The sequence below is a fragment of the Erythrolamprus reginae genome, chromosome 2 (assembly GCF_031021105.1).
Source record: "Erythrolamprus reginae isolate rEryReg1 chromosome 2, rEryReg1.hap1, whole genome shotgun sequence".
NCBI lineage: Eukaryota > Metazoa > Chordata > Lepidosauria > Squamata > Dipsadidae > Erythrolamprus > Erythrolamprus reginae.
The window spans coordinates 38,591,112-38,611,286 of NC_091951.1; the positions used below are offsets into that span (position 1 = coordinate 38,591,112).

Consider the following 20,175-nt stretch of genomic DNA (forward strand, 5'->3'; position numbering starts at 1 on the left):
GAGTCCACGGAGAGGAGCGGCATCAGTAAGTAAGTAAGTAAGTAAGTAAGTAAGTAAGTAAGTAAGTAAATCAGTCAATCAATCAATCAAGCAATCAATGATTTTTGCCGCAGGCTCTATATCATTTTGAGTTAGAGACTTTGGCTGCCCACAAATAGAAAAGTACTGTGGGAATTGGGGAAGGGTGGTTGCATGAGAGGGAAAGGTACTAGCCATAACAAATTCTTTCCAGTGATTCAAGGTCATCCTTTGTTCAGCACCAACCGGAAGTCCAGGGGAGGATCGTGGATGTTGAGAGAACGGGAGTGGTCCATGTAATGAACTTGTGGGTGGGGGATGAGAGATGAACCTTAACCTGGGTGGAGAACTGTAGGAAAAGTTAGTATCGGGTCGACTACAGTTCATAACCAACATGGCTCTGTCAATAAACTGAAACTTGGAAGAAAGCCCAAGGTTTGGACTCTGATTTATTTCTCAGATGTTATTTGAAATGCTGACACTCCACATAACCTTGGATGATTCCAATCTTTTTAGCAAAGGCCCTCTGATCTTTGTGCTAATGAGTTCACAGGGGCGTGCATAAGTGCACTTATGTGCCTAATGTCCCTGTCCTACTGTCTTATTATCCTTTCTATTACTACGTTCTACTTATGTTGTGTTATGCTATGTTAATATGTACTATAATACTATACTGGTTTGACAGATAAGTAAATAAAATTAAAAAAAATAAACTCTTAGTAGAACTGCAATGAGTAAACATGTGAGCGGATACCAAATAGCGGACAGAAATAAAACATAAATGTCAGAAAAACAGATGGCAAAGTTCATTTAAATGAAATTCATGGCAAAAGGCTCAGCCAGTTGCCTTAGGGCTCCAATGGGGGAACAGCACAATGGAAATCCACCTCCCCATTCCATCCCCACCCTTTCCACCTGTCCTTGTGTCAACTACTAAAAACACAGAGTCCATTTAAGGTTCAAAAGTGAATTTATCAAAAATCAGAACTGAAAGCAATCACGGTGAAAGCAAAGACTGGAGAAAAAGGTGCAATACATGCGTACAGTATATCAAGCCCCTTTTTGACCCCCCCTCTTAGAGATTGGCCAATCTTTAGTTGTCCATGACCAGCAGGTGGACACATATAAAGCCCTTCATGGCACCAGACCAGAATATCTTCGGGACCACCTTCTGCCGCACGAATCCCAGCGACCGGTTAGGTCCCACAGAGTCAGCCTTCTTTGGGTCCCGTCGATTGAACAATGTCGTCTGGCGGGACCCAGGGGAAGAGCCTTCTCTGTGGTGGCTCCGACCCTCTGGAACCAGCTCCCCCTGAGATTAGGATTGCCCCCACCCTCCTTGCCTTTCGTAAACTCCTTAAAACCCACCTTTGCCGTCAGGCATGGGGGAACTAAAACATCTCCCCCTTGCCCATGTTGTTTGCTGTCTGATTGATTGTGTGCTTCTTTTTTATATATATTGGGATTGTTTTATGAATTTCTCAACTTAAAATTGTAATTGGATTGGTGGGCATTGGATTTGTCACTATGTACTGTTTTTTACTATTGTTGTGAGCCTGCGGAGAGGGGCGGCATATAAATCCAATAAATCTAATCTAATCTAATCTTCAACCCACGTCACATTTATGGAATGCAGCTTCTTACGATCTCCTCCTGGTCACCTGGGTTCAAGGAAAATGAAACTTATCCCACTTCACAGGGCCTCCTGCACACTCCCCCCCCCAATGCCCAAGACCCCTCCCCGTTTGTATTGGCAACCAAGCATAGAAATGATGCAGAAACATAGCGAAGGTTGACACCTTGTTTTTAATTTTTTTTCTTTTAATTTATTCAGATTTTAATGAAGATGTACTTTTATGTCTCTAAGTGGCCCAAAGTTACCTCCTGGTAAGACGAGCAGCCAATAAATGTTCTAAATAAATACTGAATTCACTACAAAAGTTTATAGATGGCTGCAAATTGAATAGAAGTGAGCAAAGTAATGGGATTGCTAAAATGACAAATCGTATTATAGGCTTCAGCAAACTACAGTTTCATGGGAATAATTCCTCTCCTTTTGGCATCAGTCCAAGTCCATGTGAAGGGCTGGGTGACTTGTGGAATTGAAACTGGCAGGAGCACTGAGCCATGGCAGCAGGTGGAGGGCATAGAGTCACAAAGGGACTGAGGGCTAGAAACTATTAGGAAGAGGTCCCAAAGGTGCTTTTTCAAGAGGCAACTGGATTTTCTGCTTTATTCTTTGAAGACGTTTCAAACAAGAGTTGTTAATCTAATTCTACATAGCTTCTGCTCTGGAAATATCACACTACTTACCAGAGCTTACCAAACTTTCACCAGACCCATCCTAGAATACAGCTCATCTGTTTGGAACCTATATCGCATCTCAGACATTAACACCCTTGAAAATGTCCAAAGATACTTCACCAGAAGAGCCCTTCACTCCTCCACTCGAAACAGAATACCCTACGAAACTAGACTTTCAATCCTGGGTCTTGAAAGCTTAGAACTACGACGCCTTAAACATGATCTAAGTATTGCCCACAAGATCATATGCTGCAATGTTCTGCATGTCTAAGAGTACTTGCTTTTAGTATTAGATTTTATTGTACTGTATATTGTTCATGATTGTTGTTAGCCGCCCCGAGTTTTCGGAGAGGGGCGGCATATAAATCCAATAAAACTTGAAACTTGAAACTTGAAACTTCAGCTTCAACCACAACAACACAAGAGGACACAATAGATTCAAGCTTAATATTAACCGCTCCAAAGTTGACTGTAAAAAATATGACTTTAGTAACCGGGTTGTTGAAGCGTGGAACTCATTACCGGACTCTGTAGTATCATCCCCTAACCCCCAACATTTTACCCTTAGACTATCCACGGTTGACATCTCCAGATTCCTAAGAGGTCAGTAAGGGGCGTACATAAACGCACTAGAGTGCCTTCCGTCCCCTGTCCTATAGTCTCTCCTATATCTCGTATTTCTTCTCTACTATATCCTCTATAACCTTCATTGTGTATTATTGTGTATTGGACAAAATAAATAAAAGAAAATAAAGAAAATTTTTAAAAAACGACAAAAAGGTTAGCCATCACTGTTAAGAAGAGAGACTGGAAGATTTGGCTATGCTCAGTGTTACCCACTTGATTAATTTACAGTCAGAATCTCCCTGAAATAAATTAATCCTCATGGCGAAATGGACAGCATATAAATTTAATAAATAGGGGGAAAATTATGAAATAAAAAGAAAAACTCCATCATGAAGAATAAAACAAACAACACAAGAAAAGAAGATTGGAGAAAATGATGTAACATAGTTTAAGACCCTCCAAAGTACAGTGATACCTCGTCTTACAAACGCCTCATCATACAAACTTTTCGAGATACAAACCTGGGGTTTAAGATTTTTTTTGCCTCTTCTTACAAACTATTTTCACCTTACAAACCCACTGCTGCCGCTGGGATGCCCCACTTCCGGACTTCCGTTGTCAGCGAAGCACCCGTTTTTGCGCTGCTGGGATTCCCCTGAGGCTCCCCTCCATGGGAAACCCCAGCTTTGGACTTCCGTTGCCAGCGAAGCACTCGTTTTTGCGCTGCTGGGATTTCCCTGCAGCATCGCAAAAACTCAGAAGTCCAGAGGTGGGGTTTCCCATGGAGGGGAGCCTCAGGGGAATCCCAGCAGTGCAAAAACGGGCGCTTCGGCTGGCAAAAGGGGTGAGTTTTGGGCTTGCACGCATTAATCACTTTTCCATTGATTCCTATGGAAAACATTGTTTCGTCTTACAAACTTTTCACCTTAAGAACCTCGTCCTGGAACCAATTAAGTTTGTAAGACAAGGTATCACTGTATTAACCTGAATCCTCAGATAATCTGATAAGAAAGGAATGCCTGCAGCTATATTGCAAAGTCATCAAAAACAATAAAAGTAGGAAAGGACTCTACAACCTGCTTTAGCCACACCTATTACTGCCTGCCAATGATCTCAAAGAGCAAGTATAGAAACAAGTTAGAAACAAATTCCACTTGGAAGAAATACAATCTTTCCTCTCTGTCAGCACCGATGGCCAAGAATTGATCCCTTCGTAGTGTGAACGATCTTGGGCGTCTGACAGAAGTGATCTTGTGGAGGTACTATGGTGATCTCAAAGGACTGTAAAAAGGAACCTCTAACAGAAGGGAGGGGGGATTTGGGCTCTTCTGAGCCTCTCAACCTAGGATTCTGGGCCTTTTCCTCCAAGATCAACATAGGTATGATTACTTTGGGGGCAATAATTGGCATTGCCCTAATCCCTATTAAATGGGATTAGAGTCAGACCTACAGAGTGTTAGGCTTCAAAATTTTTAGCAAGGTGTTCTCTGCCAGGTTGCTCCTGTGGGTGTGGCAATTTTGGTTGTGGTTGCACCACAGCAGGAGGGGGGAATTTTTGCCCTCCCTGGGCTCCAGAGGCTTTTCTCGAAATTAAAAGGAAATTAAAAGGGAAGAAAGAAATTAAAAGGAAATAGATGAGGGGTGTTGGAATGTTGTAGAAATATTTTTTTCTCTTTTTAAATTCTTTCTATTATAATCACTATGCTTTAATTAATTGTGATGAGAATGTTAACTATTTAGGATTTGATATATAAAATCAATTTAATTGTTTTACTAAGAGTGAAGAATTTTCTATCTTGTTTATATAGGCTGATATTATACACTAGAACAGTGTTTCCCAACCTTGGCAACTTGAAGATATTTGGACTTCAACTCCCAGAATTCCCCAGCCAGCGAATACAATCTCTCCTCTCTGTCAGCACCGATGGCGAATGCTGGCTGGGGAATTCTGGGAGTTGAAGTCCAAATATCTTCAAGTTGCCAAGGTTGGGAAACACTGCACTAAAAGAATACATTGATAATGGTGATAGGTTAAATTTTTTTGACTGAATACAGTTAATTACCAGTTTTAAAGACGGACATTTAAAAATTGGAAATAGTTAAAATGAAAAAAAAATCTCTGATTGCTTACTATTTTATATACGAAATCGTTTTGGGTGTTTTTGGAAAATTTATTGAGACTTGAACAATTAAATGACTTGGAATAATGTCAATAAAATAATGAAGATTATATTAGCCCCGTAAACCGTTCAGATCTGCTGAGGCGACGCGGGAGGCATTAAAAAGCAGCAGCAGCTGCAGAGGGTTGCCAGGTGTTGGTCTCTGAAAGGAAGGAAGAGAAAAGCGGGCAAGTTTGACAGCACGAACAGCTGCAAGATCTGGAGGCCGATTTTACGTTTTCTCCTCCGGGACTGGGAGTTAATACTTTGGTACAGAGACTCCAACCTTGGCAACTTTAAGACTTGTGGACTTCAACTCCCAGAATTCCTCAGCTAACAAAGCATGTAAGGAAACCCTGGGTGTTGAAGTCCACAAGTCTTAAAAGTTTCCAAGGTTGCAGACTCCTGTTGGGGAAGAGCAGAGATTGGCAGCCATCAATCTGCGGGGGAGGTCGAGGCTTCTTTAAGCGAGAGTGAACATCGCCTCGCCTCCCTCCCAGCTTCCCGAATAACACGTGTTCCGATTCCGAAGTTGACTCATGTTACCCGCCTCCCTTTGAGGCTTGTACAGAAGTGGTCCTGCGTCTGCCTGAGGCTTCATCGCTTCCCAACAACTTTGCGGTGGAGAGATTAAAATTCACATAGGAGTCCTGCGGATTCGGGGGTTTTAATTTGACAGTCGGGGTGCGCTACTTTGGAGTCACACAACCGTGCCTCTAGTGGTGTTAAGGACGCGTGCAAATGCGATGGTTTACGAGGACTGCTTTATTGCATTTTGGTGAGTACCCGCGTTTAGTAGTCCTATGATAAACTTTCATGATGTGGGTGTAAGTTTAGACTGGATTTGGCATTTTTGTCCACCTATCGGGTCCGTCCCGAGGACAAGGGGTAGGCAGAGGTTGGTCTTTTATGGTGTTAAACGAGGATGTTGCAGGATGTAAACTGTTCCAAATACATGTAAAGCTGCCTTTTTCAATTGACTGGTGGTGATTTTATCAATGCGATGGTGCTAAATGATTTTCCAATTGTTTTCAGGTTGCACCAGAGGCTGTTATGACTATTGATACTACAGTACTTTCCTTTATTTTTCCCCCAGGGTCATTCTGTTTCTATTTGAAATTCTTTATATTTTGTGATTTTCTCCATTAGTTCCTCTTCTATTATCTTCTCTTCACTATCCAAACTCCCCCGCCCTCTTATTGACAATTATTAAATTTGGAGTGTTATATGGCAGGTGTGTGTCTATTTGAATTCTAAAGTCCCAGTTCTAAATTTTCTGCTGTTTTCAATTTTATGAGTCCAATTTTTAAATTGTTATTCTTTTAAAAAAAATAAAATATAATCTTTATTGAAGATAAATGGGGGAGGGGGTACAGAAAGCAAAAGGACTATGTAAATATTAGTACAAATTTATATGAATTTAGAGTATGCAGATATAAAATAAAATACACACTTATATAAGGGAAGAAAATAAAGAGGAAAAGCGACCGGTTAGGTCCCACAGAGTGGGCCTTCTCCGGGTCCCGTCGACTAAACAATGTCGTCTGGCGGGACCCAGGGGAAGAGCCTTCTCTGTGGGGGCCCCGACCCTCTGGAACCAGTTCCCCCCTGAGATTAGGATTGCCCCCACCCTCCCTGCCTTTCGTAAACTCCTTAAGACCCACCTTTGCCGTCAGGCATGGGGGAACTAAAACACCTCCCCCTTGCCCATGTTGTTTTGTTGATTGATTGACTGTGTGCCTGTTTTTTATATATACAGTACTGTTTTTTATGAGATTATTAATTTAAATTGGAACTGGATGGGTGGGCATTGGATTTGGTATTGTGTACTGTACTGTTTTTTATTATTGTTGTGAGCCGCCCCGAGTTTGCGGAGAGGGGCGGCATATAAATCCAATAAACCTAAACCTAAACCTAAAGAGAGAGAGAAAGAAAAGGAGAGAAAAGGGGGAGAAAGAGAAAAGAAGAAAATTTTTAAAAAAGAAGAAAGAAAGAAGAAATAAGTTCATCTATGAGTTTATCAAATGTCGTAAGTAGTGTCAACTTATCTGTTGACTCTACAGCTTTAAAGATCTTTACTATCAATATAGCTAAAAGTTTTAGGTTTCTAAACTTGGGTTAAGGTTTGAGGGTTTTTTTTAAAAAAAATTAATTGTTACTCTCTATTCACAACAATGTGAAGCCATATGTGCCAGCTTTTAAGATGGTATTTTCCTTCATATGCATCAAGTTCTTACTATATATAGAGAGGAATCCAAGTGATGTGGATAACCTCTGGAACCAACACAACCAACTTATGTTATAATCTTTCAGTTCCAATTTTCAGGTCTTGATACTTTCTGATCTTCTCCAATTCTCTGTCTTCTACTGGTATTGGCCACATTAATTATACAAACTTTATTCTTTTCAACAACTAGACTAGACTAGACTTGAATTCAGCACAACTCAACTCAATTCTTTATTGGTCAAGTGTGATTTGTCTTTGGTGCATAGGAATTTGTCTCATACGCATATGCTCTCAGTGTACATAAAAGAAGAGATACATTTGTCAAGAATCATGAGTCTTAATGATTGTCATAGGGTACAAAAAAGCAATAAGGAAACAATATATTAATATAATCTGATGTGTTATGAGCCAAGACTATCAGTACAATCGTCTTGCATGAGCTAAATACAGTATATGATTACTGTATAATCTTACAACAACACTGAACAAAAGTGATTTATGACAGTTTTCCCACAATTATAACCTTTGCAGGATCCTTATGGTCACGGGATCAAAATTCAGATGCTTGGTAACTGATTCATATTTATGACCTTTGCTGGGTACCTGAGTAATGAGATCCTGTTTTGTATCCATCTGACAAGCAAAAATCAGTGGGGAAGGCATGATTCTACGAGTCTACGGAGAGGGGCGGCATACAAATCTAAATAATAATAATAATAATAATAATAATAATAATAATAATAATAATGATTCACTTAACAACCAGGTTACTAACTTCTCAACTGCAGTGATTCACTTAACAGAGGCAAGAAAGGTAAAATTCACTGAACAAATGTCTCACTTAATAGCAGAAGCATTGGGCTCAATTGTGGTCGTAAGTTGGGGACTACCTCTACTGTGGAAGAGGCATGCAGATTTGGGTGGGCTTCTGGCTGCAATTGTCGTAAGTCTGAAAAAAATGGTCATTAGTCACTTTTTTCAGTCTTCTTGTAACTTTGAATGGTCACTAAATGAACTGTTGTTAAGTCGAGGGCTACCTGTATTTCATGACTGAGACTCGGTGGAGTTGCATTTTGAGGCTTGAGCAGAAGCATGCCAGGCTCCTTTGCCTGACGGTGAATTGTTCTCTAACAACAGCTTTGCTTTGGAGAGTTTGTGCAGGGGTCTTGCTTGTTTGGGGGCTTTATTTGAGAGCATGTACATCCATGACAAAATCCTTGTGTGTTTAATCACACTTGGCCAATAAATTATTCTATTCTATTCTATTCTATTCTATTCTATTCTATTCCATTCCATTCCATTCCATTCCATTCCATCCCACTCCACTCCACTCCATTTTATTTTTCAAGCACCAGTTTCTGGTCACCCGTTTGCTAAGGATATTGTGATAGAATGATTAGTAGGACTTGTATAGTACATTTTGGTGAGTAGGTGTGTTTTCTAGTCTTGTGATGAGATTCCTGCTGTGGGCAGCATGAAGAAAGACAGTGTTTTGTGACTGTGAGGTCTTTGTGACTGTGAGAACTCCCACTGCAATGGAGGAAAAATAGTTTTCCTTGAAACTCTTTTGTCATCATTATATTGAACTTTACATTTAAAAAAATAACTAAAACCAAAATAAAATTAAAAATAAAAAGGAAGTCAAAAGTGAAGAGAAGGAAGGAAGGAAGAAAATCCAGAAAGAAATAACTTCCCCCTCCATAATAAGTATGAACAGTTTTAATAAATTATCACAACCTCTAACACTTCAGACAAAAATGTTTTCCTCCCATATTGTCTTCCTGTATTTATTTACTTACTTACTTACTTACTTACTTACTTACTTACTTACTTACTTACTTACTTACTTATTTTTTATGATTTGATTTGATTTGAATGCCGCCCCTCTCCAAAGACTCGGAGCGGCTATCTCATCTGTTTTCTATAAACAAGTCTTTAACTTAGCTTTAACTTTTTCATTACTTATTTGAGTTAGCAAATGTCCATTAAAGGTTACCAAAGATAACATCTATTCCAGTGATGGTGAACCTATGGCATGCGTGCCACAGCTGGTATGCAGAGCCACATCTGCATGTGCGTGCTAGACAGCTGATTTTAGGCTTACACGGAGACTCTAGGAGGGCGTTTTCAGCTTCCAGAGGGTCTCCGGGGGGACAGGGAAGGACATTTTTGTTCTGGAGCCTGGGGAGGGCTACCAGAAGTTGGGAAACAGATGTTTCCAGCCTCCAGAGGACCTCCTGGAGGCAGGGGATGCCAATTTCACCTTCCCTAGGCATTGAACTATGGGTGTGGGCACTCATGCATAGCTCTCACAGACACATTTTCAGCACCTGATGGAAAAAAGGTTCACCATCACTGATCTATTCTAACCTTAAATCAAATAAACCAACTTTTAGAAATCTTCATGCTTAACCTCCCCAAATAATGTCCTCAAAATTGCAGGAATGAATGACACTAATTTCTTTCCTTTCCATGCAATCTGAATCCTGAATTATTATTATTATTATTTTTAACAGACAGCTTGGAAGATGCCGGAAGAAATTAAAGGTGAGGCATTCAGATCTTTCTTTCCTCTAGCTGAGAACTATAGAAAGCAAGAGAAAAGTCCTAGAATAACTGGTGAAGTCAGAGGAAAATGTTTATTGGTTCTATGGCCAAAAACATTGGTTTCTATTCTAAGCAGAGCAATCACAATAAGTAAAGGAGGCATGAATTGGAAAAGCAAAGTTGGATGGGCAAAGGTTTTGATTCGCAATATCTGGAGATGACTGGGTTAGAACTTGAGAATATTGGTAAGAGAACTGGTTATCAGCAGGATTATTTCCTTCAGTCATCCTTCGCTCTTATGATCTAAGAGTCTAAGGGGTGTGCATAAGTGCACCTTCCGACCCCTGTCCTATTGTCTCTCCTATATCCCATATATCTTCTCTTCTATCCCTATGTCTTTCTTCTATTCTCTCATTGATTTATTTTATCCTATATTCTCTCTTCTATTCTTTCTCTCATTCTCTTTCCTCGAAGGTGTCCTCTATTACCTTCATTGTGTATTATTGTGTATTGGGTGAAAGAAAGAAAAGAAAGAAGGAAAGAAAGAAAGAAAGAGAAAGAAAGAGAGAGAGAGAGAGAGAAAGAAAGAAAGAAAGAAAGAAAGAAAGAAAGAAAGAGTCTGTATTGGAAACAAATATTCTAAATCTGGTGAACCAGGAAGAGAATTTGAGAGGACTCTTCCAGATGATGTACATGGGATGGTCTTAAAGTGCCAAAAGGAGGTGTGTGGGTGTGCTAGCATGCATGCACATGGCCACACCCCTTCCCTCCCCCCACACATGTGTACCACCACCCCACGCACATGTGCACAGGCCTTACTGAAACCTGGTATGTGAAAAACTGCCCAAACGGGCAAACCGGAGGTTTAGGGAAACACACTTCCGGTTTGCCATTTTGTTGTTTTTTGCACTCCGGAGGGTTCAAGGAAGCTTCCTGAAGCTCCGAAGTGCAAAAAAAAAGCAGCACAATGGGCAAACTGGAAGTTCAAAAAAATGCACTGTGAACAGTACCGGTTCCCCAAACTACCGGCGGCCATTGTTACCGGTATGTCCAAAGCTGGGCATACCGGTAGGATTTCACCACTGCGCAGGCCAGATTAAGGGCTCCAGTGGGCCACAGCCCGAGGGTCGTAGTTTGAGGACCCATACTTTAAGAGAAGAAGGAGATTTGGGTGCCGTGATCATTTGATTGCTGAGATGACAATTATATCTGTATTGTCTTCTGCTTTCCAGTTTTGGTAGCAGGAGTTTCTCGATACTGTGATTGTTTGATTCCTGAGATGACAACTGGGTCTTGTCCTGGAAGCTGTGAAGGAAAGAGAAATGCTGATCATAACAAAGGTGAACACCTGCCTGGGTCCCCTTTGAGGGGCAAATATTAAAGTGGGTGGAGCTGGGCCACGCCTATGTTAAAAATCAGGGTTCTTTATTCTTTCCCCCCTGGTTTTATGGAAAAGAGGTCTGTGCCTTTTTTTAAAAAGAAAAACATCATATAAAACTGTCCCAAAGGTGCTTTGTTTCAGGAGGCAACTGGACTTCCTTGTTTTTTTTCCTTTGAAGACATTCCACTTCTCATCCCATAAGCTTCTTCAGCTCTAATAGGATGGTGGGGAATGGAAGGATTTATATTCCTTGCTTCCATTCCCCACCCTCCAGAGATGAAGAAGCTGCTGGGATGAGACATGAAATGTCTTCGAAGAAAAAACAAGGAAGCCCAGTTACTTCCTGAAACAAAGCACCTTAGCACAACCTAAGAACCTCATGAATAGGTAATTCGATAAGATGATTGTAGATTATTGCTTTTATGAACTGGGGTTTTTAGAGGTTTTAACATTAGATTTCTTACACACTTCTTTTTAAAGATAAAATATTTTTATTTATTTTTATAGTAATGAAACATTCACACAAGATTTCTTGCACACTTTACTTTGTACTTTGTATTTATTCTGTTGTGAACCGCCCTGAGCCTGCAGAGAAGGGTGGCATAGAAATCTAACAAACAAACAAACCATGACCTGGATCACTGAGAATTTCTACAGACTTTCACACAAAACTGGCTTTAGGGCCAACACTACCTTTTGCGAGTTTTCCACATCACCTTAAAACAATGATTCTCCAATAGTGGAGAGCATCCCCTTGGGGCACACGTCGCGATGTGAGAGGGCATATGACCTCAGGAAACATGCTTTTTTTTTGTGCAGGGAGTAGGAAGTGCATCCTACCTGACACTTGCAGAGGTACCTCTGTCCAAGTGTCTCACAAACACTCATTTCTGGCGGAGTTTTGAAGAGAAAAAATTGATTGCCTAGCAGGAAGCGTGGCTGAATCCAGCTAGAAGTCATGTGTGTGTGTGCAAAATGTTTTACTTCTTCCTGATTGGGGGGGGGGGGCACTCTGAGTGCATTTTGGAATGAGCGGCACATAAATACAATAAATAAATAAAATAATTGAGACACACTGCCTTAAAGGGTATTTCCCATTTCCAGGGCAAAAACTCTGCCACTGACTTTTGACCATTAGGATCTGACTGTTTCTCTATTATTAGTGCCAATATCATGTATATAAACATGGTTATATCTTTGTATTCTACGAATATGTACTGTACTTGGCAAAATAAAATAAATAAATAAATCCATCTAAAGGGGGAGGAATTGATATTGAAAGCTTTGTCTCCAACAACAAGATCTGGTTAATTTTTGTAATGCTTTTGGAAAAGAGGAGGAAGTTGGGATGGCGTGCTCTATTTTCCACTCTGCTGCTCTATGCTTGAACTATATGTTGTGATAATATATTTTAGGACTTCAATAAGACACTCACAATTGTTGCCAGCTTTTTCTGATGGCAGGGCTGTTGGGGATTTAAAAGTGATGGAGATAGACTGTGTATCTCCCATGTGTGTAGGATGTAGCTGCTCCACAGCCAAGTCATAAGATGAGGCAAATTCACTTAATAAATGTTTCACTTAACAACAGAAATGCATCTGGTGGTGTTGCTGTCTATCCCACATTTTTCTAGTTTACCAAGAAGTAGGTTGTGATTCGCTTTGTCGAATGCTTTCCTGGAGTCTAAATATACTATGTCCTCAGCATTTCATGAGTCTACTAATTTAGTTTGTCAAAGAATAAATAATATAAATAAAATCGTAAACTTCACATCTTAATATTTTTCTGTCTGTTTTCCAGCTCTCATACCTAAGTGCATTTCAGACAAACTCTTCCCTGTAGTAGCTGTTGTTTTAGTTGCAGTTTTGATCATTATTATCATTTCATTGGCTGGTAAGTAAGGAGAGATTTCTATTTAACATTCTCCATTGTTATTGTTATTGTTTTACTCAAGATCATCCCATACATGAATGATTACATTTAAGCCATTTAAGCTGGAGAAGGAAGTATCAGCAACTAGGAGTAGGAAGTGTCAAATAAGTCAAAATGATGTTTGTGCCACTGCAATTGAATCCCAGTTGAAGTCCAGACTTTTTATTACTTGCTGTATTTTTCAGAGTATAAGATGTACCATTTCCCCCTCCCCCCTGAAATAGGCTGAAAATTTGGGTATGTCTTACACTCTGAATGTTGCTTTTTTGAAGCTTTTTTTGAAGCTTGCAGGATTTTTTCATTGCTACTCCGAAGACATTTTTTCCCATCCCTAAGTCTTGGCAGGCTTGTTTTCATTGCTACTTCCTGCTATTGAGTCCCCCTTTTATGATCTTCCTTGTCACAGTCATTAAGGAAATTGTTGCAAAGTTAATAAGATGATTGTTAAGTGTATCTGCCTTCCCCATTGACTTTGCTTGGCAGAAGGGATGGCAAAAGCTGGTCATATGAGCCCAGGATGCTTCAACCATCTTAAATGTGAACTGGTTGCCAAGCACCTAAATTTTGAAACATTCGACAATACCAAGCAGAGAATTTTAATAGAGCGTGGATGTGTGATAAAGCCAAGACACAGACTTAGTTAAATAAGTATTATTTACATACAAAACAAAATATAAACGATCCAAAATATGCACATAGCAAATACAGAACAAAACAGAATATAAATAACAAGCACAAAGCTAAAATATAATATAGATAAAACACAAAGCTTATACAATACAGATGAAGCACGAAGCTTATACAAGCACAGAGCTTAGAAACGACTCCCCCGTCTCAGGCAAAAGTAAAGTAACAAGGAAGTGACTGGGCACAATCATGAGCTTTTATAGCTTCAATGACGACATAGCTTTGAACATTAACTCTGCAAGTAAATGTTAACTCTGAGTGCACATTAACCCTTTAAGTACAAGTTTGGTACAGTTTACAATATGCAGTTTATAATGGCAATCCCTAACACACATGTACCCTGTACTAACAGTGTGACCATGGGAATGCTGCAACCGTAAAAACCAATTTTTGTTGGCAATACTTTGGAAGTAGTTTACCCCTGCCTCTTTCTCCTTCTTAGGTCTGAGAGAGAGTCACTGGCCTAAGATAACTCAATACCATAATACTATGTTAACTGCTCAAACCTTGGGGACTAAGCTTTCTGAGACAATCCAAGAAAGGGATCTTGGGGTTTTGGTGGACAGCTTAATGAAGATGTCAACCCAGTGCGCAGCAGCAGTAAAAAAAAAAAGGAAATTTCCTGCTTGGCATGATTAGGAAGGGAATCAAAAATGGGTCGGCAAGTGTTGTATTGCCTCTGTACAAATTGATGGTGAGACCATATTTGGAGCATTGTGTACAGTTCTGGTCACCGCACCTCAAGAAGGATATACCAGAACTGGAAAAGGTGCAAAAAAGGGCAACTAGTATGATCAAGGAAATGGAGCATCTCCCTTATGAAACCAGGTGGCAACGCCTTGGTCTCTTCAGCCTTGAAAGATGATGTTTAAGGGGTGACTTGATCAAACTATATAAAATCATGCACGAGATAGAAAAGGTGGCTAGAGAAAAAATCTTTTTTTCTATCACAAAATACTAGGATGAGGGGGCACTCCCTAAAGCTCATAGGTAAGAAAGTGAGGACAAATCAAGGGAAATATTTCTTCATTTAGAGGGTCGTTGGTTTATGGAATTCACTTCCAGAAGAAGTCGTGACAGCTGTCAGCCTGGATAGCTTCAAGGCAGGATTAGACAGATTCGTGGATGCCAAGTATTGGTGGTTATTGAAATGGATGTCCATGTGCCGCCTCTATGTTGGTTGCGGCAGGCAGGATTCCCTTGGGCACCATTTGTTGTGGGTCAAGGGAAAGGGACGGCTTTGTCTTCTCTTTTGGCTCAAGATCCCCATGTACAATTGGTGGGCCACTATGTGACACAGAATGCTGGATTCGGTGGGCTTTGGCCCAATTCAGCTTGGCTCTCCTTATGTTGTTAGAACTGTAGTTGATTGTGAGTTCTATAATTTGTCCATTTTGCTTTATTTCCAGTTAAAAAGACAGAAACATGTTCGCCTTGTCGTCCCCTTGCATGTGCTGTTTGCCCAGATTCCTGGATTAAATACAATGGAAAATGTCTGTATCTATCAAAAGAAAAAAGGAATTGGCCTCTTAGTTTAAAAACCTGTTCCTCATTTAATGCATCCTTGGCTGTGGTTGATACTCAGAAGGAATTGGTAAGGAATAAGGAGACACCATGATTCATTGCTTACACTTTCTTCCTCCAATTAGTCTTTTAAATGAGGATTTTACTATACATTGCCTCCCTTCTTTTAGGATTTTTGGGTAGATGTTTTCCATTCCTCTCATTACTGGTTTGGTCTCTCAAGAAAACTTAATGGGATCTGGGAATGGCCCAATGGTACAGAGTTTAAAAATCAGTAAGTAAGGTTTTATTTCTTTGCTTTTAGGATTTGCAGTTATTTAACTACTCAAATTATTTATATACATCATACTTCAGTAGTAATGGCTGAAACAAAAAAAAACACAAGGTAATTTTTACTTATGGCTCTCTCTGAAAAAAAAAATAAGGCACTGAAAGGGGAGGAAAAGAGAACATTGCTCAGGGAATAGTATATAACATCTGTTGGCTGGTGTACCCTGTATTCTTTTTTAAAAAACATGTATTTAAATATTTTTTATTTTTAAAACAAAAACAAAACACAAAACAACAACGCCATTAAACTTTAAATAAATTTGTAGAGATATAATAGATGCTAGCAAAGTGAAAAACAACAGAAAAAGAAAAAATAAACATTGGGGGGAAAAACAAACATAAATAAAATATACATTTGTATGTTTTAAATAAATAAAACATATTTACATCCCCTTCTCATTCAGAATTTTTATCCAAGATATGTACATTTTTACCTTGTTTTTGTTAATGTATTGCTTTGCATATTTGCATACAGTGATACCTCATCATACAAACCCCTCGTCATACAAACTTTTCGAGATACAAACACAGGGTTTAAGATTTTTTTGCCTCTTCTTCCAAACTATTTTCCCCTTACAAACCCAAGCCACCGCCATTGGGATGCCCCACCTCTGGACTGCTGTTGCCAGCGAAGTGCCTATTTTTGCGCTGCTGAGATTCCCCTGAGGCTCCCCTCCATGGGAAACAACATATCTGGACTTTCGTGTTTTTCCGATGCTGCAGGGGAATCCCAGGAGGCCCTTCGCTGGCAATGGAAGTCCAGAGGTGGCGTTTCCCAGTGAGGGGAGCCTCAGCGAAATCACAGCATCACAAAAACACAGAAGTCTGGAGGTGGGGTTTCCCATGGAGGGGAGCCTCAGGAAAATCCAGGCAGCGCAAAAAACGGGCACTTCAGCTGGCAAAAGGGGTGAGTTTTGGGCTTGCAAGCATTAATCGCTTTTCCATTGATTCCTATGGGAAACATTGTTTCGTCTTACAAACTTTTCACCTTACAAACCTCGTCCCGGAACCAATTAAGTTCGTAAGACGAGGTATCACTGTACTTGCGTACTTTTCTACAAACTTGGATTATAATCTTTTGGACTTTTCCTGTATAATTTCTTTTCTTTCATTCTTTCTTTCTTTTAACCAATTATAAAAGTTCTCCCAGATGTTCCCTGTATTCTAAAGCTGGCAATCTTCCTGGTTATTTTGCAGTGCTAATTTCTGCCCATGCAAATAGTAGAATAGAATAGGACAGAACAGAATTCTTTATTGGCCAAGTGTGATTAGGTGCACAAGGAATTTGTCTTTGGTGCATATGCTCTCAGTGATAATACCGTATCGCTACAATACAGTAATAACCTTGTTCTTTTTTCAGGTTCCCAGTGGAAGGAGAAGGCTTCTGTGCATATCTAAACAGAAAAGGGGCCAGTAGTACCGTATGTTCCATGGAGAAATATTTTCTCTGCAGCCGGCCAGAAAGTTACACCAAGGCTGGAACGAAGGGGAACTTGGAGAAAAATGGGATGGAGGGCAGAGCAATAGGATCATCGAGTGACAGCATTACAGGAAGTTCTTAATTTTTTATCTACGCTTTTCTTTCCTTAAAAGCTAAAATGTTTACTTTATGAATGGTATTGTATTAACCTCAGTCCTGAATTAGCTTTTAGTAGTTTGTGCTTTAGAATTAAGGCTAGCTAATTAGGAGCCTCGGTGGTACACTGGTTAGAATGCAATACTGCAGGCTGCTTCTGCTGACTGCCAGCTGCCAGCAGTTTGGCAGTTCGAGTTTCACCGGCTCTAGGTTGACTCAGCCTTCCATCCTTCCGAGGTCGGTAAAATGATTGTTGAGGGCAATAGGCTGACCCTGCAATCTGCTTAGAGAAAACTGTAAAGCACTGTGAAGCGGTATATAAGTCTAAGTACTATTGCTGTTGTGAGCCTGGAGTCTTTAACTGCACTGGATGCCTGCCAATGATGGAAGGCAGCAAAGCTCTGAAACAAAAAAAAGGAGTCAAAGAGAAAAACAAGCCTGCCACAAAGAGAAAATTCCAAGCATTCCGAGCATTCAAAAACAGGGGTGTCAAACTCAAGGCCCTGGGATCGGATCCGGCCTGCAGGGTGCCTAGATCTGGCCTGCAGGACCACCCTGCAGGAACAGCTCACAGTGCCTCTGCCAGCGAAACTCCTTTTTTGCTGTGAAAGGGTTGCAGAAGGCCATTGCAGCCAAAAACAGAGTTCTCAAGGGCCGTGGGCGAAACTCGCAAGCTCCATTTTCGCTGGCAGAAGGTTGCAGGAAGCCATTGCAGCCAAAAGCGGAGCTCCCGGACTCCCAATTTCAAACACAACCCTGATGCGGCCCTTGAGTTTGACACTCCTGTTCTAAAATGTCATCAGTCTGTAGACAGCTGAAACTGAAGGATTTATTTCAGCAATTATATAGTAAGTAATTCTCCTTCTTTTCCTCTTTACCCCCGTCGGCAATCTGCACTGATAAATCTGATGCTATACCTGAATGGGAAGAAGGCAAGGAGGACACATTTAGAACCACACACGCACACACACAAACACACACAAAATTAAAAGGTGGATGCAGATTATTTATTTATTTATTGATTGATTGGACTTTTATGCTGCCCCTCTCCGAGGACTCGGTGCGGCTTACGACATATAATAAAACAATATATAGCATCTTAAATCCAATTAATTAAATTTAAAATCTAAAAAACCCAAGAACCATAATTTGATCGCCAAGAACTGCCTATTAGCTGCTAAAACAGTTATTGCAATTTTAAGCCAGCTGTTAGGCGTCAATAGCAGGTAAAGCTATAATGGAAAAGCCTATAACTAAATCTGACATGAAGCCAGACAGCAATCCAGAACTCTTTCAAGATACGTATTCACTTTGCACAAGACCCCATATATATGGAAATTGCCAAGGACAAGCTGGTTTCACAGCCTCACTGAGTGCTGCAAATTGCTTGTCTTTCAACAAAAGTTGGTGGAAGAATAGAATAGTATTACACGCATTTTTACAACTGGTTCATGACCTAGAGCAGTGATGGCTAACTTTTTTCTCTTTGTGTGCCAAAAAGTGCACATGCAGGCCGTACCCATAATGCAAAACATCCCCCTTCTGCGCATGTGTATATGACCCCTACACATGCACATGTGACCCCGTAGCTTTCCCTCCCCTAGGCATACGTGCACGATCCCCCCACCCTCTGTTTTGGGCCTAGTAGTCCTCTCTGCAGCCTCCAGGGACCAAAAACAGGCTGGGGGCAGGAAAGAGGCTGGGGCATGCACAATGGAGCTGAGCTGGGCGACGGCTTGCATGCCCGCAGTGTCGGCTGTGTGCCAGCGTATTCCATTGAGTTTACAGAAGTCTCGCCAGTTGACAAGGTCTTAAATAGAATAATGCTCATATTTACTTATCCCACATTCACTTCAATGATCTTTAAGCACAGAGATTTGTTTTAAGGGGTTTTCAAATCACACCTACATTTGTGCTTTTGCTAAATTCTGGGAAGAGAGCCAAGCTCACGGGTGAGGATTGCATAAGTCCCAGAAATGATTAAATAAGCTAGCCCAGTGTTTCCCAACCTTGGCAACTTGAAGATATCTGGACTTCAACTCCCAGAATTCTCCAGCCAGCATTTGCTGGCTGGGGAATTCTGGGAGTTGAAGCCCAAATGTCTTCAAGTTGCCAAGGTTGGGAAACACTGAGCTAGCCAATACCCATGCTAAATGCACATAAACATGTACAGGCAGTCCTCAAATTAAAACCCTTCATTTAGTGACAGTTTGAAATTGCAACAGTACTGAAAAAAGGGAGTTATGCCTGCTTTTCACACGTCTGTTGTCATATTCCCAATGCTCATGTGAATTCGGGTGCTTGGCAAGTGGCATGCATTTCTGAGAGTTGCACTTTCTCGGAGTCATGTGCTTACCACTTATAACTTTCCCCATTCCATTCTAATTCTGATAATTCTAATTCTCTTCTCTTCATTCTAATAATTCTTACCCCATTAATTCTAATTCTATTCAATTCTAACTCTTATTCTATATTCTTATTCTATTTTTGTTCCACATCTATTGTCCTTTCTGGAGAATTTCACATTTCCTAATTCATCCATGTGATATCACTGGGTTACATGTTTATCTGTATAATAATTTCAACTCCCTTGCACTCCTATGTCAGTTTTCAAGAAGCTAAGAGCTACCTCAAGAGAGAAAGCTGACTGGATAGACCTGTTTTGTGCTAGCAGAAAACCAACTCATTTCCTCGACTGCAATCCAAGATGTCACTTTTGCTTTTGTGGGCAAAGTGTTGTTGACAAGTTCTCACATTTCACATATGTTCGGTATCTTTGGGAGAAAGAATTGTCTTTGTTATTACTTGTTTTACATTATTTAGTCACTTTATCATATGTAGCAAATGAAGGTTGGCAGAGCTACAATTCTCATAACGAGCCTCTCCAAAAAACTTTTTCATCTAACTTGCACTTTAACACTTC

The 20,175-nt window shown here is 40.4% G+C and overlaps 1 protein-coding gene across 3 annotated transcripts; it reads left to right on the forward strand.

The window, feature by feature from the left end:
• Positions 1–4,039: 4,039 nt before the first annotated feature.
• Positions 4,040–17,286, forward strand: LOC139160154 (C-type lectin domain family 2 member D-like). Of its 3 annotated transcripts, none has more exons than XM_070737741.1 (7): positions 4,040–4,268; positions 9,792–9,822; positions 11,055–11,162; positions 13,004–13,096; positions 15,232–15,416; positions 15,517–15,620; positions 17,037–17,286. In XM_070737741.1, the coding sequence occupies exons 2-7, from the start codon at positions 9,804–9,806 to the stop codon at positions 17,236–17,238; spliced, it is 711 nt and encodes a 236-aa protein (XP_070593842.1). In that variant the 5' UTR covers positions 4,040–4,268; positions 9,792–9,803; the 3' UTR covers positions 17,239–17,286. The 3 variants fall into 3 exon arrangements, with proteins under 3 accessions (XP_070593842.1, XP_070593840.1, XP_070593841.1); XM_070737739.1 differs by having other exon boundaries at positions 4,059–4,148; XM_070737740.1 differs by lacking the exon at positions 4,040–4,268 and adding an exon at positions 5,614–5,826.
• The last annotated feature ends 2,889 nt before the right edge of the window (positions 17,287–20,175 follow it).